The 25,414-nt window shown below is 39.7% G+C and overlaps 2 protein-coding genes across 4 annotated transcripts in view; one reads left to right on the top strand and one right to left on the bottom strand.

The window, feature by feature from the left end:
- EFCAB7 (EF-hand calcium binding domain 7) overlaps nt 1–269 on the bottom strand; it is a 28,048-nt gene extending 27,779 nt beyond the window's left edge. For both annotated transcript variants that reach the window (XM_090146806.1, XM_031603718.2), the window contains exon 1: nt 131–269. The gene's annotated coding sequence lies outside the window, so the exon portion shown is untranslated. The remainder of the gene's footprint in view (nt 1–130) is intronic.
- ITGB3BP (integrin subunit beta 3 binding protein) lies at nt 195–24,505 on the top strand. 2 transcript variants are annotated; one of them, XM_031603760.2, is made up of 9 exons: nt 195–329; nt 2,951–2,993; nt 5,614–5,749; nt 8,907–8,970; nt 11,953–12,031; nt 13,146–13,239; nt 15,181–15,240; nt 21,848–21,946; nt 23,356–24,505. In XM_031603760.2, the coding sequence occupies exons 1-8, from the start codon at nt 325–327 to the stop codon at nt 21,904–21,906; spliced, it is 540 nt and encodes a 179-aa protein (XP_031459620.2). In that variant the 5' UTR covers nt 195–324; the 3' UTR covers nt 21,907–21,946; nt 23,356–24,505. The 2 variants fall into 2 exon arrangements, with proteins under 2 accessions (XP_031459620.2, XP_090002935.1); XM_090146809.1 differs by lacking the exon at nt 195–329 and adding an exon at nt 783–1,641.
- Nucleotides 24,506–25,414: the final 909 nt, after the last annotated feature.

The raw sequence follows: 25,414 nt of genomic DNA, 5'->3' as shown, positions 1-25,414 counted from the left end.
GGCTCCGCGCTCCCCGGCCGCGCTCGGTCCTGCCCGCCCGCCCGCCTCCCCCCGCTTCTTCGGCCATATTGACAACCCGCCCTCACAGAGAAGACGTTCAATGCCCGCTCTCCCACAGAACGGAACCAACCTGCTCGGCCGAACCTCCCCTGTGAGGCAGGGCAGCCCCGGCCCCTCCTTTCACTCAGTGCCCGAACACCTGGGCCTGAGGGACGCGGTTCCACCGCCCCGCCCCGTCGGCGCCGTTTCCAGCCGGCGGCGTTAGGCTGCTGCACGGCGCTGGGCGGGACGCGCGAGGCGGCGGGAGCTGTTCGAACCGCCGCGATGTCGTACGTAGCGGCGCGCGGGCGCCATCGCCCACCCTGAGGGCGGCCGTTAGCGGGGGGCGCGCTGAGGAGAAAGGCGGGCGGGCGGCAGCCGCCGTGTGGGGAAGAGCGGGTTCGGTTCTGAGCTCTGTCTTGAGGAGGGCGTGGGGGGAGCTAAAACTGAAACGGCCTCAGAGCGGATTGCTGTAGTCGCTAGGGTATTTTTTAACGAAGGAATCTTAGCACCGTAGAATCGCCTGAGTTGGAAAGGACCCAAAGTCCAAAGTGAGCGAGTAAAAGTCACAGGATATTAGTGAGAAACTGAAAATGCGACCAAGACAGCAGCAATACAGCACAGCAGTAATACACGGTGCTTTAACCTGAGAAACACGAGCAAAACGTTCCTTGCTAGATACAAAGATAGGCCATCACATTTTTCTGAATTATACAGAGTAAAATAATTCCTGTCAGGTAATTTTGATCTAATCTGATTGAGGTAAATAAGTTATTGTGTATTATGATCACGTGTGTTATCTTTCTGCCTCCCGTTCTTGTTCAAACTCTGACATTGGATTCTCATCCAGAGCCACAGCAAGGCTTTTCCAGTCATATAAAAAAGATAAACCAAACTGAACTTGGATGAGTTTTATTTCAGTGATCCCAGCCAAGGAGTCCATGTAGATTAAGCACAGGTTTTAACTTGTTCTGAGCGAACAGCAGATGCCAAGAGCTCTTTTTACTTTTCCCATTATAGAATCAGGGAGACAATCTCTAAAAAGAAGCCTGTGGGCAAACTGGGCTGCTGAGTGGGACAGGATCTGACCTTGGGACAAGCAAGGCTAAGCCGACCTCCTGAAGCCAAAGCTGTCCCCATGCAGCTCCTTCCAGCAGAAGTGCTTGTCTGGATTGGGACTGCTCCTTCAGCATCATGGCTTTGGGTGTTTGCAGGGTTTTGCAAGCCAGTAGAGGGCAATTGGGGCTGTCTTCAACTCTATTGCTGTACACAATATTTGACAGACTTTAAATAATACAGTCTCCGCCGGTCCACAGCTTTCTCCCTAAGAAATTTTCCAATTTATAATTTAGCATGATTTTCACATAGTTTCTCATTTATCTTCTTCCTGCAGCTATGTTGGGTCTAGATTCTCCTTTACTTTGGCTTCCAGCTCTTTTGGAAGTCTGTCATAAAAACGTCCATCATAACATGCCTTAGTGTAACATGCAAATGCATCGGTCCCTAGAGCAGCCTTTCAGAGTAGGTGTATTAATAAATATGTTTCTCTGCTGCCACCAGAGCAGAAGATGTAATGGAGTCTGTATTCCTTAAGCAACATGGGTTGGTATTAAATAAAGAAATACATTGTAAAGAATTCCATCAAACTGCTACAGCTTTGACTGCCCTTTGGCAAGAGTTTCCGTCACTTTTTTAAATGTGTTACTTGTTTACTTGGCTTTTTAAAGACAGAATACTTCTCTTTTCCTCTTTGTAATAGAGATCATTGTAATCTCATATACATAAAAGACCCTCACCTGAGTTATATTTCAAAAATGTTTTTTCATTCAATTTTTCCAACACTTAAATTTGCAATTTTGGAGTGGTACTGTAAATTAAAAGAGGATATGTTTGGAACGAGGTCATCTTAATTCCTTACAGTATGTTCTTTTCCAAGATAAAAACTGTGCTATGATCTTGAAATATAACACATTTCTAAATCTTCTTGTTTAAATTGATATAGTATATGTTCCTTGGGGACTGTTCTTACAAAGATTTTAAATTTTTCTCTTCATTGTTTTATGTAATGCTTTAAACCATTAAGATTTAAGAATGTACTTTAAAAGTTTCAGTTGTCTCTGGGAAAAATAGTCTTAATTTATGTTGACCTTTCTTTCCTTTGAGCATTTAGTCTGCATTCAATAAAATTTTGATGACTGCTCTTTAGAAGACAGCTGTACGATATAAAGTATTATAAATATTCAGCTTTCCTCTCCTAGCATTGCCATTAACAGCTGGGCATCCAGTTCAGCAGAGCAGATTTTGCAGAGAGAGCTTGGCGTGCTCCTGAATCAGTATAGTGGAGAAGACTAGAAAATAGTTTCTTATGGTTTGGGGACCTGTAAAGACATAGAGCATCTGTTCCCCAGTTAAGTCATAGTCTGGTAGCACTGAATCATGTTAAGAGCTAAAATGATGGGAAGAACCACTTTTTTCACCTTGGCTGTACCTGCATTTTAAATGCTTGATAATCCTACTAAAGGAAAAATGATTTCAACCCTTGCTCAGAAGGTATGTAAATAATAATGCTTTTGCATTTTTCCGTTGTTTATGGTTTTTAAGAGAAGCGTATATTTGGCATCCTGTGAAATTCACCTCAGTGTCTTGATTTTTATCTCTAGTATAAAAATGGAAAATTGGATTTTCATATGGAAACATTTAATCTTCCTAAACAAGCAATGTTTTTGTTACAGTGTATTTTAATTACTTAATATTTGCTTTGGTTGAGATCATATTTTTCTTGTGTAGCATAAAAAAATTCCAGATATGAGAGAGGTAAATGTCATTGAAATTAGAGATGATAAACCTTACTACCTGGAAGCTTTGTATCTCGATGGCCATAAAACTTGCCTGTATTTTTTTTATCTTGCAGAGCTAAGAGATCACTGAAGTTAGACAGTGTTAAGAAACATAATGTAAGTATTTTTGGTGTATGAAATAATGTCAGATATTTGTACATAGGCTTGTATACATATATTTGTACATAAACACAGTATCTCATTAGTTAAAGAATATTACAGATTGATGCTCATCTAGAAAATTCTCAAGAAGGCACACAATTACAGATGCAAATATGAGTACATAATCTGTAGTGTTTCATTCGTACTACAACTGCCTGGCCTTAAGTAATGTGTGCCTGCATGAATACTTGAATATAATGAGAGAAATAGGCATATTTTTGCTGCCCTCTCTATTTACCCAAGAGCTGAATGAGTTAAGCTACTTGGTGAAATCATTCATTAGAAATTAGCTCTGTTATCCTGAAGCAAATGTTCTGCCATGTAATTGTACATGTAACAATATGGAATTATGATAATGCTGTAATCTGCATATTATAAACTGCAGAATTGAAATGAAAACATTAAAGGCATTTTCATGTCAAGGCTATAATTACCTCCCTCAGCTGATCTGGCATAATGAAACAATAAAGTACTTACACTGCAATAAATTTCACCACAGTTATCACAATAAAAATAAAATTGTACTGTTGCTATTACTTTTTGTAAATGCAGCTATAGCAGCATGCCATGACATATGTCAGTTTATTATCTGCTTCTACCAACAGTGGGTGTTGCTGCAGACACCATACCGAGGTCTTTGTGAGGATGGCAGCATTTAAATGAAGGGAAAATGTATAAAAGTACATTAGGAGAAATAGCTGGTCAGTAAATGAGCTCCCAGTAAACCTCCACATCTGTGCCCTTCTCAAGAGAACTGCTCACATGCAGCTCATACTTGGAGCTCTCACTGTTTGTTAGCAAAACACAGATATACAATTTTTAAAATTTACAGGATTTTTTTCTGCTGAAAGAAAGATGGCAAAATTCTGCAATAGCACTAAAAAAAAAAATCATTAGCAATTTAATTAGCAGCTTAGCGTACCAACTTGTTCTGCTCAGAATGCAGCTGTGACTGTAATTCTACATCTGTTTATTGGGGTGTAGCAGTGTTTCTGTAGGTGAGTGGTCCAGCTGAAATTACACACAGTTCTTTTGCTGCTTTAAAGCCAAGTTTTGTGTGCAGAACAGGGCTTGACCTGCTAGAAAAGGCTGCTTGTTTGGGAAGGGGATGAATTACTCCTTTCCTTGCTTCAGTTGCAGAAATAGGGACAAATCAATTTGCTCCTCAACCTCCAAGGGCCCAGAGATGTAACAAAAAACTGAAGAAGTCTCTCATTCTCTTTCTTGGTGCATTTTGTTTTGATAGTACTGTGTTTTCAAGGGAGGGGGGGGATAAGATCACCAGCATCTCTGTTTCACTGCTGTTTCCTCTTTAAACCTGTGAGAAAAATATTGGAAGGGAATGGAAAAGGTGGCTTCACCTAAATTACCCCTTGTCTGCATGACAGATGTCAATACAGTGAAATCACTCATACATTGTATACATTCTCCACTTTTGGAGGTGGCTGATCTCATTTGGAAGCAGTGGTGGACATACTTGCTGACTGTCTCCTCAAAATGGGAGCTAGGCAAGAACAGGAAAGCTGTCACTCAGAAGCTGTGTTTTTTGACTTGCTGCATGGTGTGCATTCCTGCCCTTCTGTTTAGTCATGAATCACTGGTTACATGGCAGTGAGGTACTGTCAGGAACTGGGCACACTGCTTAATAGGTAAGCAGAAATCCCAAGTCACTTCACTAGTGATTTCAGAGAACATAAGATACAGCTGATACTAGTGGATTCTCAAGGTACATATGTTCTATTTCTCTATATGTTTCCTTTTTGACTGTCACTGATGGTATTATATAAAGCTGCTAGACTTCTTAGCTGGAAGCAAATTCTTGCCTGAACCGAAGCCCTTTGTGTGCAAACAAACATGTTTTTATTCTTAGTATTGGTAGCACAGGGGAATCCCAGTTTCTCAGAGTTGCAATCTAGAAAACAAACTGCACTCCAGGTTATAGTTCAGAAATGGAGACTTCTCTGCAAAATTCCTCATACACCATTAAAGTGCTACTTCTGTATCATGAAATATATTGAAATTCTAAGCCAAAGTTTTGGTTTTAATGGACTCTTTTAATGGACTTTTGTGTTTAGTTTTTAATTAGCGATTTCTACTATCTTTTGATGGAACTAAAAATATCCATATGCCTTAAGTTCTCAGTAGGATAACACCAGTTTTTTTTTTACTATTGTTTAAATAATACATGTACATACGTATGCCAGAATATCCGAATCTTTGGAAGCCATGTACTTTTTTTTTTAGATGAAAACAAGGAGGCTAGTAATTGAAGTGTGCTTTGTCTTCTCGTTTTTGGCTAAAACTGATGTTTGCACACGTATGACAGGTTCCCCATAAGCAAGAGTACATAAAGCTTGGAATTACTTAGAAATCTGTCTCATCAAATAGATTTCAGAGAGGCTCTGACTGATTTGGGATGCCGTATGCAGCGCTTGTGATAAGACAAACAGAGGCCAGGATGTATTTAGTTTACAGATGAAAATTCTGTAACTTTTGTGGCTTCAGGTGGATATAAGAACTCCTTTGTCTGTAGTCAATATTGATCCAGATTCTTTTGCCTTCTACTACATTTTAGCCAGTTGAAGCAAGCCCTTCAGCCAAGAAGCAGCAGCTGAACTGCTATTCACCAACAACAGGAACATGCCAGATAAGTCCATTTTCATCTCCCTCAAGTCATAATGCAGAGGATCTTAGAAACTGCTTATCGCATGGTTAGTTGAACATCTTGCCTTTCTTATTGCAACATTTTTCTGGCTATTGGCTTGATTTAGTGATTTATGTGTCTCGTGCAGTATGTTTGATTTCTTTTTTGTCTTAAAGCTTCCCAGTTTGAGATGGAGGAACAGATTTATTTGTTCATGCCAGTAGAATAAATTCATGCATACATACTGAATTTCCATATTCATAGAGGAAGACTCAGCATTAGAAAGTGATGTAGATCAAGTTGTTAGATCAAGTGTCAAAGAGAAGTTGAGTTAGTCTAACCCTGCTTTGCTTCCTTCTATGTAATTTTTAACATAGTTATTCAGAGTAAGGCACTTTCTAGTTAAGCTAACACAACTCTGATTGTCATGAGCTCTCACCCTTTTATAATTATATTATTTCCATTTCCTTTTAAGACATATCTCCACAGACAACTTTGATGCAAACAAACTATGAAGTATATTTTCAGTAGAATAACCTGCTTGTATGGATGTCATATGTTTTAAGTGTAGAAGAACCAAACTCACCTAGTGTTAATTATTAAAGCAATAATACAAAGGCACTTACCTTTTCCACATAAAACCCAAGATCTTTCGTCTCCTTGCAGTACAAGTCCTATAAAAAAAAAATCATATAACAGCTAGGTTAAAGGGAATGTAAAAGTCATTTAGTTCCAACTCACCTTCCATGAGCTGATTGCCAAAACAGGGCTTGAATTCAATCTCTGGGTGAGCACTTTAGATGCTAGGCCAGCTCCCAGAGATGGTTGTCTCACTCTGAAGACTTCAAATATATATTAAATAACTTCTCTGGTTATCACATTGCTTGTTCAGTTACCTTCGTTATTAAATAAAAGTCTCTGGGCTGATTTTGAATTTGTCTGGCTTTAATTTTTAGCCATCAGTTCTTGTTAAGTCTTTTTGTTGATGCCCCATATAGTTTGGAATTTATAGACAGTAATCAAGGCTTCACCAACATTCATGAGTTATGATGAGCAGAAATATTCTGAGCAGAACAGAATAAACCCTGTTTGAAGTTTAGCCCCTAAAAGCATATTTTTTTTAAAGACGTGTTTTTCTTAAAACAAACTTTATGATTCCATTCCATACCTCACATCTACATAAGATGCAGGTATATGCAGTTGAAGCATGTGGCCTCTTGAAAACTAGTTTGATGTTTGCAGTGCAAGTACATACTTACTGACTTGTCTTGGCAGGATGTGGCATCCTACATTCTTACCCAGAATACAACAGCAAGTAATTAGATTCAAGTGAAGTGACAGCACATTAAGCCTAGTAGTTAATGACTACTGAATTAAGATTCCTTGTACTCTAAAGAATCAGGTTAGAACAATCTATGCCCCATCCACTACAGGCACTCTGAGCAGTCAATTTTTTTACTGGCACAGTCACATCTCAACAATGGTTCTGAGAAAAATAAATATATACAACCCAGCCTTCTACTTTTTTTTTTTAATGAAATGCCCATTTTTATTTCATGGCTGCCTGTGCAGTAATCAAACTATACTTCAACCTGACTGGATATTGTAAGGATAGGCAGAAACAGATATAAGTTGCTGTTAACCAGTTGTAGATCACCCAAGAAAAGTAGAGTTCACAATTTGAGGATAAAGAAAGAATTGCTTAACCCTTTCCAAGGATTGGGGCTCACTGAACACTCCAAAGAAGGTGATCTCCAAATAGAGATACTTCTCTTTCAGTTGCCAGCCCTTAAATGAGGTTAGGGAGGGGTGGACCCAAGGTTACACAAGCAAATTGCTCACACCTGTGCTCCCAGGGCTGGCCATGCTCCTTCACCAGGTGCTCAATCACTGGTTCAGGCTGTGATCTCATGGTTCCCATGCAAATATCTACCTGTACTTGTAAACCTTAGCTTTGTAGAAAGCTTTGAATTATTTATGATGGTAGCAGTCAAATACAAAATTAAATATACTGTGGCTCTTTATATGTTCTCTTGGATATTCCCTACATCTGATTTCTGGCTTTAAGGACTTGTTTGTTTAGTTTCAGTCAGATGCCTTTCTGCCACTCAACACGTTGTAATACACTGTCTGACTCTATTACAAGTTCTAAAACTTTTCAGTTTTCAGGCATTTGCATTACATGCCTTGTATCTTAGGTAAAAGAAAAAATGGAGCAAAATATCTCGTACTAAAATGGACGTCTATTAGGATGTCAATGGAAAGGTGAATGCATACCATATTTCCATACCATTAATAAATATGGATATAAGGAAACATTCTTTATGAAAAGACTGATCACATGATGATAGCTGACACTGAGATGAATCATTATTCAGTTATTTAGTACTAGCATTCTTTTTTCCCCCCATATTCATGTGGCTACAGGATGGTGGAGCAGACTTCCTCTTATATCACAGTTACAAGTCGTCCTTTTAAACCCACTATTTCTCTTTTCCTTCTGAAAAGACACTTTTATTTTAAGTGTTACACTGCTTAATAGATATCACTTGTAAATCAGGTGTTAGTTGAGGTTTTGTTAACAAAGCCATGGGAACAGGCTGTTGTGGTAATAACCTATTCCTGTTCCCTTCCAAAACATAGTAGTGCTGAAATACAGAAATAGGACTCGACATGCAGAGCAATGACAAGTGGGGTATGATCTATCGTGCCCCATCATTTGACAAACTAGAACATGATACTGTCAATACAGTATGTCAGAACCCTTGGAAATAATTTGCACCTTATTTCCTTGTAGTTGTTTACCAGATGGAGCTGGGGGCCAAGCATTTCTTATTAAAGGAAAGTGAGAGTTTCATTGCTCAGTTATTATGGTGCTTCATGGTAAAGCTTTGTGCTATACTAATAAAAAAACTTACATGTAGAACAAAGAAACTATGTCAGAATTACACAGGCTTACAGTTGTCAATATGCTAATCCCTAGATTTCCACAAATATAAATGTCATGTGAACTGTTAAGAGGTCAAATTATGAAAGAATAATTTATAATCAAGTTAGGGTGTTTCATTACTAAGGAATCTGCCCTGTTTCATAATTGAAACATAATCTTCCTGAAAGATCATTCAGCAGTCAAGGTTCATATTAACAGCTTTTCATGTGCTTCAGAAGGCTAATAATTTATTTTTCTCATTGTTGTTTTTTTCCCTTTCTTGTAAAACTCATAGGAAATGAAACTACTTCAGAAAGCAGATTATCCAGAAGAGGGCAGCCTCAAACAGTGAAGGATGCGTAAGTGTGTAAAGTGCTTTGTAGGTGCAGTGCTGTCATTTTCAGCTGGGAGGGATTCATGTTCCATATAGAATTAAATTAATAGGGATTATTTTTAATATTTACAGTTGCTCAGGATTGGATATTTGAAGGTACTGAATGGGAGGGTTATGGGTATGGATTAATGCAGGGTTTGCAATGCAACAGTTCTGTCTCAGTGGCAGCATGAGGCATATAGCACTGCCTGTTACAGGAGTCTTGTCCATAGTACTACATAATGAAGTATCACAATTAAGCTATCTATATAAAAGTATGCTTTGCCTATCCAGGCTCTCCTGAAAACATACCTTCTTTACCTTTTTGGAATCATAAACATCCAAAGATAAAGGTACAATAACCTTGGGATGCTTTTCAGTTAAGATCTGATCACAGATAACAATGACAAAACTTCACATTTGCATGGTAGAATCTTTTAAAATTCTTGTATTTTCTGCCATAATCTTATTTTAAGCCATAATCTTCTGATTCTTGGACTTGGAGCAGTCCACATCTACGAAAGCACTAAGAAATGTTTTGGGTAAGGTATGTGATAAAAGTGCTTTCCTAAGCTTGACAGACGTGAGGAAGGAGAAATGACAAAAACTTGTTCCAGGTGAGGCTGTTAGTGTCTCTTGTTATTAGTATTGCTCGATCTTTTCTGTTATGAGAAACACTGAATTGTTTATAACATTGCCAAATTTCAGCTGAAATGTGAACTGATTTTTTTTCTGTGCCAGCAGCGAGGTGCCATGTATGTGTGTTATTGTGTTATTTGTGTACCCTGCCAAACAAACACACTCATTCCAAAGAGCTGGGCAAAGCAAATATTTGTTTTTACTGTGATAGAACTTGGTCATTTTCCCTGTGAATCTCTGTGTGTTGGATTGTATTGAGGATGCCTTCCGATTTCTTGGGAAGTTATCCAATGAATTATCCTCAATATTCCTATAACATTCTCCATTATTTGAACTTGACCAAAACTGCATTCACCAGGACTGCACTGTTCTTCTTTTAATCTTACCTTCTGTGTTATTCTACCTGTTCAGCTGGTGATTCAGGATTCAGCAGCTTGTCCTCTGATGTCCTTGACGTCCATCCTTGCTATCTGTCTCCAAAAGTCTCACTCACAACTCAGCATCAGCGTGGTTATTCCATGTCTTCATCTCTCCTCTACAACTTGATCTGCTTTATTCTCACTGTGTGTATTGTGACTCTCCTGTATTTCATTCAGGCCCAGTTCCTGGGCATCCAATTGTTATGTAAATTCTCGTGTCTGTAGGTCAGGAAGATTTCTCTTCAAAATACCTGAGGTGAATTTCCTGCTATTGCAGTTTGTCCTTGTTAAGAACTTACCTCCCAACATAAGGCAACCTCCATTGCCACACACTGCTTTGTCAGCACACTTCTTTGTTCTTTCCTTTTATTCCTTTACCTTAAGTCCTATTGAAACTGAAGGCAGAGTGCAACTGCTGTGCTGCAATTGGTGGCACTGGAAGAATCACCTTGCTAGTTGGCAAGCTGGAATTAGAGGGTTGGGCTTTTATACCTGAATGTGTTACTTTCATCATATGTTCAAGTATGCATCTGTTATTCTGCTTCTCTATTCTGTTGTTTGTATTAATTATTTGTATTTGCATTTGATGTCCCAGATAAAAATTACCTCAGGACTAGATCCACTAATGCATCCATTGCTTTTTAATAATAATATCTGTGACATTTGTTCAAATAATTAATCCTTCACTTAAAGTTGTAACTCTCCTGTCTGATTATTCCAGTTGTGGTGCTGATGTGCTTGCTTTTCTGTTTGTTTGTCTTGTAAAGGAAACTTCCCCCACCATCAGGTTGAAATTCCTTCCTTGTAGGACAGGAAGTATCTTCTTAGTGGTGGAGCCTGCCAGGCAGCAGCACTGTCTGGATGGTGTGCTGGATTGTAAAAAAGAAATACTTAAAGTGAAAGATAAAAACATCTTACAGTTATAGCTCTGGAAAGCCGCAGACTCCAATAAAAGGGCTTTTTGCTTTGCTTTGGGATGGTGGTCTGTGTGGATCTGAGCTTTTATTTTATTCTTGGTGAACCAGTAAATCCCTTGGTCAACACTCAGACTCATTTCACAGTGTCAGTAACCTTGAGCTTGCAGGAGGATTTATGTAATCGTGGTATTTCTTAACATTTAAATGTTGGCATTCAATAATGCAGTATGCTCTTTTTTTAATTAAAAAAAAAAGGCAAGTGTTTGAAAGACAAGCAGTTAGGAACATGCCAGTAAAACACATTTAAAAATGAACGCTTACACACTGCTATTTATGTGAGCTTCCATACACTTTCTTTCTTTCTAAACACTGGATTTGGGGTTTCTTATGAGTGTGATTCTCCCTTTTATGGGAAGATGCAGCAGGTAGATGATTCCTGTTGCCTCATTTGATTTGCGTGCATTGCAGGGGAACCTTGCCTAAACCTTCATGGTGGGACTTCTTTTTAAGGAATACTCAGTGCAAATCCTCAATCATTCACTGAGGTTTGAAATTAGATCTAATCTGATGGTGTATGATTTTAATTTCTTTTACAGATAACAAAGTCTGGTATTCACACTGGCAATAAAATGTATTTGTGGGTAATAGATGTGATGGTACCAACGAGTCACATTCCTGTTTGTACCACTGTCATCCTGTTTGGATGTGTGACTGTAAGGAAATCCTGATTACTGAACCTGGGTTTCTATGCTTGAAATTAGGATACATCTGTTTGGCACTTCCCATATTGATATTTAAAGCTGTATTTGATGCTATATGGCACAGTCAGGTTTGGTTCCCGTTGGTTCACAGATTGTTTACATCCATCCTGTTACAATGTTAAGAAGCTGTTGGATACACTGTAAACACTGTTTTTTTTTTTTGTTGTTGTTGTTTTGGTTTTTTTTGCAGTGCCTTGTGGCTAATAGCAATTATTTTCACCTTCACATGCAGGTTTGCAGCCTTGCAGTCCAATGTGAAAAGTTCATTGGTGAGAATTCTGAAAACAAGAGAAAACCTGAAAAGCCTACAGGTCTGATTTACATCGATTTATTTATTTCTTCTTTGGCTTTTAGTGTGGAATTTGAAATAAGAATGAAAACTTTCAATGCAACGTTTAAGTTTAAAGGAACAGGGAAGCAAATACTGGAATCCAAGCAGAGTTGGCCTGGAAGAACAGAGAACACATGCCCACATACACACACATAAGGCAACTTAATAGATACATACTTTTGAATTAGAAGTTCCTTTTCCAAGCAAGCTATTTAAAATGCGTCTCTCTCCTCATTTTGTACATGAATAGAAGCATATGAAGTAGTTACCAACTACTATTTATAACTTGCAGTGTGAATTATTACTGTGCAGATTTATATGTCCTTGAAGATTTAATATCCCTTTGTGTTGAAGTGATTGTACTATTTAATTTACCTCTAATGTATCATCATTTAATAGAGTCTGCTTAATACATGCTAAAATGCAAATAATTCTTCTGGTTTGCTCAGATTTCTTTTCTTGAATACATTTAGGACAAGGTTAGCTGCCGAATATCAATGTTCTTGAAATAGTTCAGCATACTGAGAGCATTTCATCATTTATTTTCATTTATATGTGGTCCGACAGCATTTTATTCACAGGGAAAAAAAAAAAGAAAAAAGAAACCACCATTGCTAATAATTGGAAATCCTATAGTGGAAATGTTTGTTTAGAAAACCTTTGTGTTTCTCATTTGCCACTGTATATTCTCAGATCTACCTTCACATGCTGGGAGGGTACTCAATATTTCCATAGAATGGTAAACGCTTGCAGATTTCTCTTTTACTAACGTATTATAGCAAGCTTGTACATGCTCCGAGATTGCTTTCCTGGGGATCAAGTGTTAATCTGTTTAAACAGCTGAAGACTTCTGAATGAAGCGTAAATAACAGGAGATTTTTAAGCAACTCTTTCAAAAGCACCTGAATGCCGTTTTCAAAAGTAACACATGTTCTTAGCCTTAAACTCCTTAATCCCGCTCGCCCTGTAAGAGAAAGTCTCGTGTAGTATTGAGAAAAGTATCCCTAAAGTTCTTTCTTTTCGAAATTTGTTATAAGCTGTGTAGGTAGTTTGGGAGTGAGGTTTAACGGTCTTTGATTATGTTTTTTTTCCAGGCTTTAGAGGGCAGCAGAGAGCTGGAAAATATCATCGGTGTCTCCGACTCGTCTTGCATCTTGAGAGCTGAGCTGCAGAAAACTCAAGCGCTAAGTAAGAAGGATTTTCGACAATATTTATACACCACCGTGTTAGAATGGAGTGCTGTACTGAGGGCCTCTGCCGCGTGAATTCTTCTGGTCAGAGCAAATACACCTTAAACGTCCCTGTGCACCCAATGGGGACACAAAAGAAAGGCAAACCCACACACTTCTAACTCAGCCGCAGGTGGAGAGGAAAAACTTGGAAGAGCAACAGCTTTTCTCATGTAAATAGTTAGCTACTTAGTGGGCACTTAGCTAGTGATTAGGCTAAACGTTCGCACTTTGATTGCGTTCCTTTCTTCTCTTTTTGGAAGGAAGTTGTTTTGTTTGTTTGCCTGTTAGAAGGATTAAGCTGAATATAGGTTTCCAGGCTTTAAAAATTGCTATTCATCTGTCTTTAAATGATGGACATACCAGATGCTTATTGTGCTGGGAGAGGGGCACCTTACCGATGGCACATCTGTAATAGGAACTCAGAAAGTCAAATACTTTCTTTTATGCGTGTTTGTTTTAGGAAAGTTTTATCTTTACTCCAAGCCACAGGTTTTTGGGACTTCTGAATCTTCAGCAGCTAGAAGAGTGTTTGTACTTAAGTTCCCAGCAGCCTCTGCAGTTAGAAAGCAAATATGTCACAGGAAAGTATTCTAATGCAAGAAAAAAACAAAACCACACCCAATCCTTATCATTCATTGCTGACTTACACTTAACAGCCAAAAAATGCTGCCGGTTATCCAAAGGAAAAAAATAACTCTCTGCCTGGTCTGGTCCTTCCTTAGTGATCAAACTAGCTGCAGGCACTAAGGAGTTCTGTTGCTGTTCAGGCCTTGATCTCTGTGCCTTGGATTAGTCTGTTCCTTAATTTTCACAGCAGCATGAAAGCATCCATATCCACACGGCATGTTTATGATGCAGGTGTGTGTCTAACACTTTTAGCTAATGACTGCTTCGCCTCCAAGGTTCACCTATATAACACTGGTCCTCTGGACTTTTTGCACTTAACCTCATAATTTAGTTCCCAGCTGACAAGGGAATATAAACATAATATACATATGCACAGTCACAGTGTTCACTCATGGGACATGCATTCAAAGATGATAAGCATACAAAGTTTTTTATCCTGCACCAAATGTGATGTTTTGCTGGTATACATTATTCCAGAACCCATCAGGGTGCTCTGTTACCTGCAGAGCCTGATGCTGGAACTCGCTGCAGGAGAGCAGAAATCAGCTGGCTGACTCTGCTGCTTATGTTTGCACTTGGAAGCCACAAGATTTTTCTGACCAAAGATCATTGAGACTCCTCTAATGCATGAGGTGTATGCACCCCAGCTGTGGAATGTATGCACCACACGATTCCAGCACTACTGTTGTTTAAATTAACATTTCTTTCCTGCCTTGTATTCCAATGCTCATTCAGATTTCATTTTGCATTTGTATACACCGTGCTCGTTCCCACAGTCATGCAGATAACCAGAGGCTTTCTTACACAAAAGGAAGCTCTGTGAAAACAGTCTATGTTTACATTACTACCCTACACGTGGATAGGACAGTACAACTATCGCATCCAGGAGAAGGTTGCAAATGAGATGTCAGGCCTCTTGTTGGCACTTTATTATGTGCACTGTTTCTGTAAGCTTCCTGTTGCCGTCAAAATGGGAAAGAATCCTCATTTCCCCCACTCTCTGGATTAGAAGAAAGAGTCAACAGTAGAAGATAAAAATGGGAATAAAATGTAACACAAGACTTGTAAGCACATTTCAAAACTATGTTCTTCTCGACTTATTTTTGTTTATTTTTTTTAGCAATCCATAGATACGCTTGGTGTTTTTCTTTCTATTAATAACGTGAAGGAAAATACAAGTGCTTCACAAATGAATAAGAAATCATTGGTATTGTTTTCCTTGAAATCTCTGGGGTATCATTTATTGATTTTAGGTTTCTTTCTTCACTAGTGAGCCAAGCAGAAGAACTGCAGCTGTTGAAAAGGAACCACAGACAATTTCCTGCCCGAGGTACTGAGAAACAAAAACCAAAACCAGACCAATTTTGTAACTTCTACATAACTGATGTTTTGACGATTCCTTTTAGTTGATTCCTCCTTAGTTCTTTCCACCTGAAGTAAGCTGGATAACCTTTAGTGTATGAAAGTGGCAGTAATCAAATGTATTTCTTCTGAACTTGCAGCTCAGCCTAAACTCTTGCACTATTCAAATGGAAATTTCATCTTTTCAGCTATTTTGTGGTACTGAGTATTTCTCCGTAAAAGTGTGTCTCATTAACAGCCCTGCACTTGAGGCACGATCCAGAACTCAGTGCAGTCAGGCCCTTGAGACTTTCCCTATCCTTCATACATCCAAGTTATCTTTGTTCTTTCTCACTCTCCTCTCTCTCCTCGCATTTGGAGTATATAAGCCGAGTAACACGCGCTGTCTGCAGCAGAACCTTTATCACCCTGTATGTACTGGGAGGTACTTAGCACACTCCAGGGGACTGTGAAATCCCAGCTATTAGGTTTCCTCATAACTAGGCCTGTGAAAATATTTGAAGTTGGTGGTGTTTAATCTCACGTGGTCCACACAGCCCCTTCAGTGCCTTGGCTAAGGGAAGGTGGGGGGGGGGTGCTCAGATTCCTCTTGTCCTTCTGTTCCAATAAGCACAGCCACTATCAGGCAGTGGTAGTGCTGAGCACTGTGGGCCACTGCAGATCAGTACAGCCTCTGCTTCCCTCGTGCCCTGCTCTTTAACGATTGTTGGTGTAAAAAGCCCACTGAACACGTTGCCAGTGTTCAGTCTTACTGGAGAAGAAAGGAAGCATTTGGGAAAAGTGTGATGGGAAATAGAATATGAGCTCAAGTTGATGATTTTTGATGATGTTTCAAACGTCACTTTTGTTTTAATAATTTCTTATTTGCAGTCTTGAAAACACAGAAGTAGAAGAGGCCAATAGTTTTGAGATAAAAAGAAAGCATTTGGAGATGCTTTACTTTGCCTTTTAATTTTGGATGTGGTTTTCTGTAATTATTTGTAATTAGTTATGCTCAAAATTTAAAACCTATGACTATTCTGTGGCTTGATACTGATGGAATGTCACATTATCATCACATGGTGAGGCATGAAATTTATTTACTTTACATAAACAACCTCTGCTTAAAACAACTTAATACAAAACATTCCTTGCTCAATGGGCAGCATTATGCAGGACTCAGTATATCATTTTGTGTGACCAGCATAAAAAATGCCATCATTGTTTGTCCATGACTAGCATTTACAGTAAACAAAATGTTTTTGAATAGAATATAAGCAAACTGTAAAACAGCTGCCAAGAGATGAAATCTAGTCAGTATGCTGCAGTCCAAAACATGCTTTATGTGTGTTGAGAATGAATGTGTAGGTTGTGATATGCATATTTTAAAGGAAAATTTAATCACTTCAGTGTTCTACAAAGGAAAGCTATTTGAGATGGTTTGTACAAATTATATTAATAATTTCTGTTACCCAAAAATAAACAGTGACATAAATCATGTCCATGACTCTGCTGTCTAAGTAAGAAACAGTAAGGGAGTGTTAGAGAAGATCAAATATTTGCTGTGTAGGAAGGAAACAGGAAAACTATTTTCAGGCTATGTCCTAACAGTCAAATAAAAAACCCTTTTATATTTGTCTCTGTTCGCCCTGATGAATCCAGTGCCACATATGATCATCCCCACTAAGTTCGGTTCTAAATGTTCCTAACTTTCATTTGCTTGTAATGCAAGGCCTCAAGTTTGCTTCTTTGAAACATGAGTGGCTGCTCTCCAAAAGACTGGATCAGGGTTGACTAGATGGATTTTGATTTAACCCAACTGAGATTACTAATGAAAGCCAACTCCAGAGATTAGGGACCAGGTACTACTGAGCTCCAGCTTGTCTGCCCAGCATTGCTGTCCCTTGCAAAGAAGGCAGTGAAAATGCTGACCTTTGTAACCAGCTATGAAGCATGGCACTTGAACCTTGTTTGCCACAAGGCAAGAAGACTGACTGTTTTTTTTTTGCAGCCAGTTTAATCTGCTCAAACTCATGCAAAAATTCTCCATGACTGTGCTCTCGTTGAGCAGGCAAACACCTTTGTTAGTCCAAGAGTCATAGCTGCAAATACATCTATGAAAAGCACAGATACAATGTTTTTTTTCTTCTAAACAACGCCTTGCTTTAGGCTTAAAATATGGCTGGATAATCTCTCGTTATGACCTTTAAAACTCCCTGAGCTACATAGAAAGGCAATAAAATGGAGAGACTTGTTGTTGAAGTTCATTTTCTTGTGCAAGAAGTCTAAACTGGTTCATCTTGTCCCGTCTGGAAACTTGGCTTTCTGTATTAAGGGATTCTCTTCCAAAGAGTTTCAGAGTTCTATCTTCCGTTGCCTTGCAGTGCAGATCTGAGCTTGACACTGCTGCCTCTGAATCCTCAGGCACTCAGGAAAGTATTTCCAACTGCAAGTTCTGCAGCCTGCTGATTTCTGGTAGTCATCTTCTCAAAACAAATTATATCGCAGCCATAGGAGTGAGGCATTCCTTTTTTTACTTCTTGGCCACTTCTGCCTTCTGATCTGCTTCTGCGGGATTTCTCTTTGTCCAAGAGAACCATGCATACATCACGAAGCATACAATTCAGTTTCAGAAACAGTGCAAAATAAAATAAGGAGAGTTCCTTCTCAAAACAGAATGGCAATAATAGAGTATTCCACAGTTCATCCTAATTTATGTCAGCTTGAGTTTGGACTTTCTATTGGGTCTTTGTATGTAAGCAACTAAACAGGTGGGGTCTGTCCTGCTGGGGATAGATGTGAGTGAAAGTAAATCCATCTTACAACATATTTCTGCCTCATTTTCAAATGAACGAGAATAAATTCATTTCTGAATTTCAGTTCTTTAATCTGTTTGGGAAAAACTGTTCACTGACACAAAAAAGTTTCTTAGCTTAGGTCAAGATCCTTTCAATGAAATCCAAGTTATGTCTTTAAGTTATACGACAGTGTGTACGTTTGTACGTGGGACTGCATGAAGCAGAACTGTGCTGTGTGCACACACCTGAGGGCTCAGTCCGACCCACCTGCTCTGTTTGATCATAAATTGTTTCGAATCTCCCCATGCAAAGAAATCACTCTACCCTCCTGCACTCACAATCAAAACTAATTGTAAAACTGCCCCAAAGCACACGTTAAGGAGAAGAGTGTTGTGTGCTGATTTGTACTGCAGATGAAAACCTGTTGCTCAGGCACATTTGGCAGGATGTGTTCTCAGTCCATGCATGCAGTTCTTTTTTCAGTTCGTAAAGTCCTTTGCAGTTCAGCAGAGATAACAGGAACCACGGAGGCTGCTATCCAAAAAGTGCAGTGCTTGTGGTTTGCCCAGTGCAGGCGAACAGCCTCGTCTACTGCAGGAGCCCTGCTGAAAGGTAAGGGGCTGCTGGCTGTGCTCCCATGGCACCCCAGCACTGCAGTGTTTGCTGCCACATTCAGCTGGATGGGACCCACGCCTCAGGAGTGCACCTTTAGCCTGAGATTTAAGAAGTGCCTGGGCCTGAGCTTGCAGCGTGATAAGCTTTTTGGATAGAAGGGGGCAATTTACAAACCTCTCCCATGATTTAACATCTTCTGCAATGCAGATGAAATATTAAGCTATTAACTTTGGTGGCAGATACAGAAATGCACATGAGACATACGACTACAGGCCCCCGACGTTATGTACGCATAGAACTGTCAGCCTGCGTTTTATGTTTAGGTGTCGACCACATTTATTCATGAATTTCACACTCGTGTTTACACTCTATTTTCCTATGTACCTTTTTACAGACTCGATAGCCATTAATTTTTAATCCTAGCGGATCGAGACTTTGGAGCATTAAGTTTAATGAAAAATTAAAGCATTGTAGTACTTTCAACAGCTACGTGTAGCAACTCCTGCATGAGAATAAATACTGCTTTCTCCCATGAATATAATTATTTTAAATAAAAAAGAAAAGAAACATTAGTTTGGACTCACTTAGAAGCAATTATATGTTTAAGAGGTGTAAATAACTTGCTATCCAGACGTTACAAATATCCAGGTGCTCTGTATGTGCTGATGACAACAAAATTGAAAAGAAAGACTGTAATAATTCTGACTGGTTTTCTCTGCAGAAGATATTGATTATTTGTGTGTGGTGAGAGATTTGGAAAATTCAATTAAAGGAGTTGTGCAAAGGTTTCATAAATTTTCCTGGTACAGCGTGTACACAGACATTGTTGCGTATTAAATCAATGCAGCACTTCACAATATATTTTCTTTGAAACATAAAAATAAATAACATTTAAACAGTTCTGCTTACTACAGAAACAAATTTTATTTTCTGTGAAGCATTTAGTCATGTGCTATCACTGACTCATACACATTTGCCAGCTGTAACAAATTTTATAGACGTTTTCTCCAGAGACATAGCTCATATACTATGAATTTTTAAATGAGCAAATGGTGAAGAAGGGATGTCAGCAATATAAAAATTGATCAGTTAAAAGATAAAAGCATAAGTAAAGAGATTTGTATGGTAGTCTTAATAGGTTTTATTAAATAAAAATACTATAAAAAGACAGTAATGAATAGACTGACGGTTTTAACTGTGGTTGAGGTGGAGAAAAATTATTCTGGCACATTTAGTACAAGATTGGTTTTATATCACCTGACAGGTGGACATTTTTTTTCTCTCCGCTTTTTAGATCTGCGAATGTTTTAGGGCAGCCAAACTTGGGAAAGAATAGTAGTGGAAGTTGGAGAAGAAACCTGGGATTTTGCCCTGCTGATGCTGTAGCAGGTTGGGGCAGGAGGCGGCAGGGAGGTTGGCCTGCTGGCACTGGGGCCAGGCTTTTTGGTGACCATTAGGGTGCTGCACTGTGCCGAGCAGCCCCAAAGTGCTGACCTGTCCTCCTGTCGCTCCAGAGAGCCCTGCCCAGCCCGCCCGCTGCAGGCACAGCAGACTTTCAGTTGGAAGTTTGGCTGATATTGCTATCTGTGCTTGGATACGTTTGAGCTTACATATGGGTTCTTCATGTCAAATACTGAGAGAGAGAAGGGTTGTTTTGTTTAAGTTTTTTTGAGCAACAAATTGCCCTTGTGAGCTCACCGAATAAACTGCTCACCCAAAGAACTGCTGTGACAAACACTGTACTGGTCTGGACCATCTGCAAAGTAAATAATATATTTTCTTCACTCTTTGAGTATCTAAATGCCATCTGTATAAATATTACTATAAATATGGCTCATTGAAGTGTGCTATCATTGTATACATCTAGAACAAAAAGCAGAGTCAGTTTTCCATGAATCTGGGCAGCTTACATTTTTTAAGACACCTTCTCAGAGTGACATGCTGGTCTCAGTGTGGTTGCTTGTGTGTATGGGTTCTTTAGGTCCTGTGTAGCATGAATGCTGCTGTCAGCAAGTAAAGGCCTCATCAAGACTTCTGAATTAGTTGCATTTAGCACAAAGAAACCAAAGAAAGCAGCTAGTAATTGCATCTCAGTCTTTTCTGTTGCTTGTCACAGAATCATATCATAGAAAAGGAGCACAATGCTCACCTAGTTTCAACCCCCCTGCTATGTGCAGGGTTGCCAACCAGCAGACCAGGCTGCCCAGAGCCACATCTAGCCTGGCTTTGAATGCCTCCAGAGATGGGGCATCCACAACCTCCTTGAGCAGCTTGTCATACAAGATTGGAGAGTTTCCTATTCTAACTGATAGCTGGTGGGAGTTTTTTAATGACGATTTGTATAAGGAAAGGGTGTTTATTAGCTATAATGCTGTGAAATTGTACCTGAGGCAAAGTTGAGCTGGATGTTTTTTGGAGAGTAATCTTAAGAGATGTAGTTTAGGATTTGTGGCCTGCTCCATGTAACATCACCGGCACCTCTGCTGGTACTGCAGGCAAGGCTGCTGTGTCACACCACCTGCAGCTGAGAAATCAGAGCATGGTGAGAATTAGACTTGTCGTTGCCATCACCTGTGTCTTTACTGGCTTTGATGCATCTTTGTGGGCTTCTGTGCAGCCCTTTTCCTCATAGGAAGTCCTTTTAGCTTTAAACACTGCAAATATGCCTGTGGTCCTTAGTACTTTTAATATATTGCAAATAATTCTGAATTCCGTCCTCACCCTTTTGTGGTGGTAGAACCAAAATGCACTGTGAACCGTCAGCAGCCGCTGCGCAGAGCCCGGCGCTGATCATCTGCTGCAGAGCCACCCAGAAAGGCACCTGCTTCCTCCCCCTTATGTTCCCATTCCCTGAGTTCTTTCTGCCCTTCTCCCAGCCACCTGCTCAGCCCTGCGCTTGGCCGCTCTGAGACAGGCACAGCCAGCAGGGCTCAGGTAGGTTCTGCTGTTTGCCATTCCCTCAGGGGATTCAGGGATGGCTGCTCCTCTCCTCAAATCCTTTGTACAGCTCTTTATGGTCCTTACGTGTCTACGGTCCTTACAGATTTTTTATGTACAGTATGAAGTGAAGAGTTCTGCAACTATTGCATAGTTCACTTAACTCATATTTACGTGGAGATTTTCACCAATTCTGTACAAACACCACTGTTCTGCTTACAAAACACTGATTTTCTTCCCCTGCAGAGTACGCTCAGCCAGCCAGCAGCTCTGCCTTCCTGCAGTTGCTCCTCAACTCTCTGTAGCCTCTGTCTGCTGTGCAACTTCGCCAGCTGCTGCACACAGGTACCGTGACCCTGAGAACTGAGACATGCTATTTTCAAACATGTGCAGAGCGATCTATGATATAGGCTTGCAATCAAAACTGGGATGGTTCAAAGGGAGAAATGTTGACATATTGAAAATACTAAAAAAACTATCCCACTCTAAAACACCTGGTTGCATTTCTCCCTGTAAACAATGTCAGTCTCTAACTGGATACTTGCAAAGAGTGGCAATTCAGCTGTAACACACATAAACAAAGTACAAAAATGTGTGCACTGCAGCAAATAACGCTTTCTGAGCTGCCATGAGTGACTCCTTACAGCTCACCAAGAAGATGAATGCACAGGAGTAGGACAAGCAGGCAGGAGGGGTACAGGGGAGGGACAGCATGGAGACCCCAGGCACCTCCAGCATTCAGTTATCACAGCGTGGGATGTAAGCATCCCGAGGTGCCATTGCATGTGCAAATTTATACAAGCCCTCTGCAAAACAACAGGTCAACTCCTCCAATCCTGTGAATGGTTCATTCTTAGCATTCCCAGAACACGAAGCATAAAACAATACACTAACAGACACCTCGAGTCGTATTTAAGTGTTTCTAAATTCTCCCACCTTTGGCTGCTTCTCCTTGTTGCAGTGCTGTAAGAAAAGCCCAGTTAGAGGCTGACCTTGTCTGTCACTGGGTGTTACCCAGGCATGCAAAAACTGCCTGCTCGTGTGTTTCATAAACCCTGTGAGCCAAAGAAGGGGAGAACGCCAGGTTGTAGTGTTTCCCTTTGCAGTGTAAGAACATCACTCCTTTTGGAGAGCTGAAGCACTCTAAGTTGTTGTAACTGAGGAATATGAAGCAGATGTACAGTTTCTACCAGCTGTACAACTGAGCTAGTATGGGGGTGAAGTCATACACATGTTTTGCTTCTCAGTGAAGGTTAAATTTTATTCATAACCATCATTAACCTGGAAGGGGAAAAAAAAAAAACAGCTTCAAGCTGTGCTTGGCCACAGGGTGCTGTCATCCCAGCACCTAGCAGCTGCTTATCCAGTGATTCCCTACTCCTTCCTCCTTCCAAACCAGCTCCCCCTCTATGGAGCCCAGTTCCCTGTGAGGCTCAGTGCACTAAAGCCCTTTGCTTTCTTGTGGTTTACAAATACATGGCTGTGATAGCTAAACAATTCTTTAACCATTATTTATTCAACTTTTTTCTGTAGATAGGAACATAGCATTTCCTTAAAACAGTTCCAAACGTTACAGCAGTTCAGCAGAGACCATCTGTTGGCCTGCATTGCCTTAGGATGTGTGTGCATCTATTTTCTGAGCAGCAAGGCTGCTGCTGGACACAGGACAGAACTATAATTGTGAGCAGATCATATGAATGATGATGATGTTGTCTAACTGCAATTTATTTTAGTCATTCCTTATCTCCCCACAGGCATTATGTGAAAAATGCATTCCACATCAACCCAAAGTTCTACATCTGCTTGATTGTACTTAAAAGGAGAGAAGGACCAACTGTAAGCCTATCTCCCAGCAAATACCAGTTAGGAATTGCTTGCTGTGCTAGGCAGGTGCACTTCTAGATAAAATTTCTGGCATCTATTTAAACTTAACAATGTGCACAACCAGATAATCTCAATGTAAATAATACATTTCTTTGTGGTTATTTTATCCCAGCGTGTGTACAGAACGTTGATCTAGATTTACTGCTGCATGGAATATTAACTATTTTCTTCTATATATTTGCAGTAAGAATGTAAAATAGTTATGTTGCTCTGGTTTAAAAAAAGTTGCAGTAAAGCATTTCCTGCAAGAACTGCTGAGAAGAAAATGTTGTAAAAGAGAAGCATTGGATCCCACAACTTCAGGGAGCAATGGAAAACTTCACAAAGCATGATGCTCTAGGAAATGGCTGCTTCCTGCTGGGCTGCTCAATTAATCTCACCAGCAATAAGGCAGCAAAGCACGATCTAAATGACTGCGTCTGGGTTTCCAACAGACTTCCTAAAAATCTACAATATTTGACAGGTGACACAGCTTTTTATAATGATGATGGTGACCAAAAGATAAAGGAAGCTCTATTATGCAAGGTTCCAATTGCTGACCCTTTGATTTGTTTATACTTGGGCAAATTACTCATCTATAGCTGCCACTTAAGGACAAATTTGCCATCTACAAAGATGCTTTCTCTAATGCTGTCAACATTCTGTTGACATTCTTTGTACGTCATCATTTTAGTTTGGTTTCAGTATTAAATGATATGTAGAGAAGTTTTTACCAAACAACTTCTCTTTGCTCACTATGCTCAAAATTGAACTGCTGAGTTAGTTAGGTGCAGCCTCTCTTGTGGTGAGAGTGCAATAGAATGACTTTTTCCCCAGAATGACTTTTTTTCCCTTAAATTTCATGAACAGAGAGTGAAGTTCAATATAAACACAGAAAATTGAACATCATTTCTTGCTAACCAGTTTCTAGAACACTGAGTAAGAAACATTACAATGTGTAGTTAAATATATACATAGTCAAACGTGGATGTACTGAAGCTTTGGGAGTTTTTAATAAATAAAAATTACTTTTGCATTTAATTCCTGTGCAGTTCAATGTGAGAAGTTAATTGTTACTCATTTGTCTGCACTGCTTTTTGTTGTTGCTATGTGCATGGGCTTCACCAGCTGATTGTTTGCATGATAATGGAAAAATAAATAATTGGGACTAAATGGTAATAGTTTATATAACCTGACTGTAACCTTTGTAACTGAAAATTAAATAATCATTGATCTGTAAGTGAACTGTATGCCATCTACAGCAAGCTGTTCTGTACAGGTCTTAGGAGAACAAAGTAATTTTATAGAGGATTTTATAGAGAATTTTATAGTATGGGTGATGATGGACAGTCAGCTACAGCAGTAATTTATTTACACAAAGCTCACCCTATCACAATGACATTTGTTACTTAACCATTTTTAGGGAAATACAATGTTTTCACCCTAAGCTTCTGCTGCAAATACTCGTGGCACATGCCTTAGCTATTTAAGCAGTTACTGTTTCTTTGACCTCTCCCTGTACCAGGCTTCTGCCTTTCCGAAACAGCTGGGTCTGTTAAGAACCATTTCCAGTTCCACACAAGGTGGATCGGATGACTCTCACTTTATCACCCCTGGAGGCCATCTCAAGGACAAAGAAAAAAGATACACGCAAAACTAATGTTTTTATACGGGTGGGAAGGACCCTGCCCTGATCTTGTGATGAACACAAGAAAACAGGCTCATAGAACGTGAAGTTGTTCTGCTTCCATCTTAATCTGCTGTTTCACACTTAATTTCAATGAAAGCAGAAGGTCTTCAAAGCTCCTGAAGCTTCAGCAGTCTCTCAGCACGCCTGTGGGAATGCTGCATGCTTTAGCTCTGCAGACAAAGATTCCTATGTATGCATCCCGATACACATCGGTGCCCGCTCAGCCTACATGTTCTCAAAGAAAGAAGGGATTGTGGCAG

Source organism: Phasianus colchicus, chromosome 9 (assembly GCF_987193195.1).
Source record: "Phasianus colchicus chromosome 9, bPhaCol1.hap1.1, whole genome shotgun sequence".
Taxonomy (NCBI): domain Eukaryota; kingdom Metazoa; phylum Chordata; class Aves; order Galliformes; family Phasianidae; genus Phasianus; species Phasianus colchicus.
Note: the sequence above shows the minus strand (reverse complement) of the source record. Positions and strands in the feature narration are given on the sequence as shown.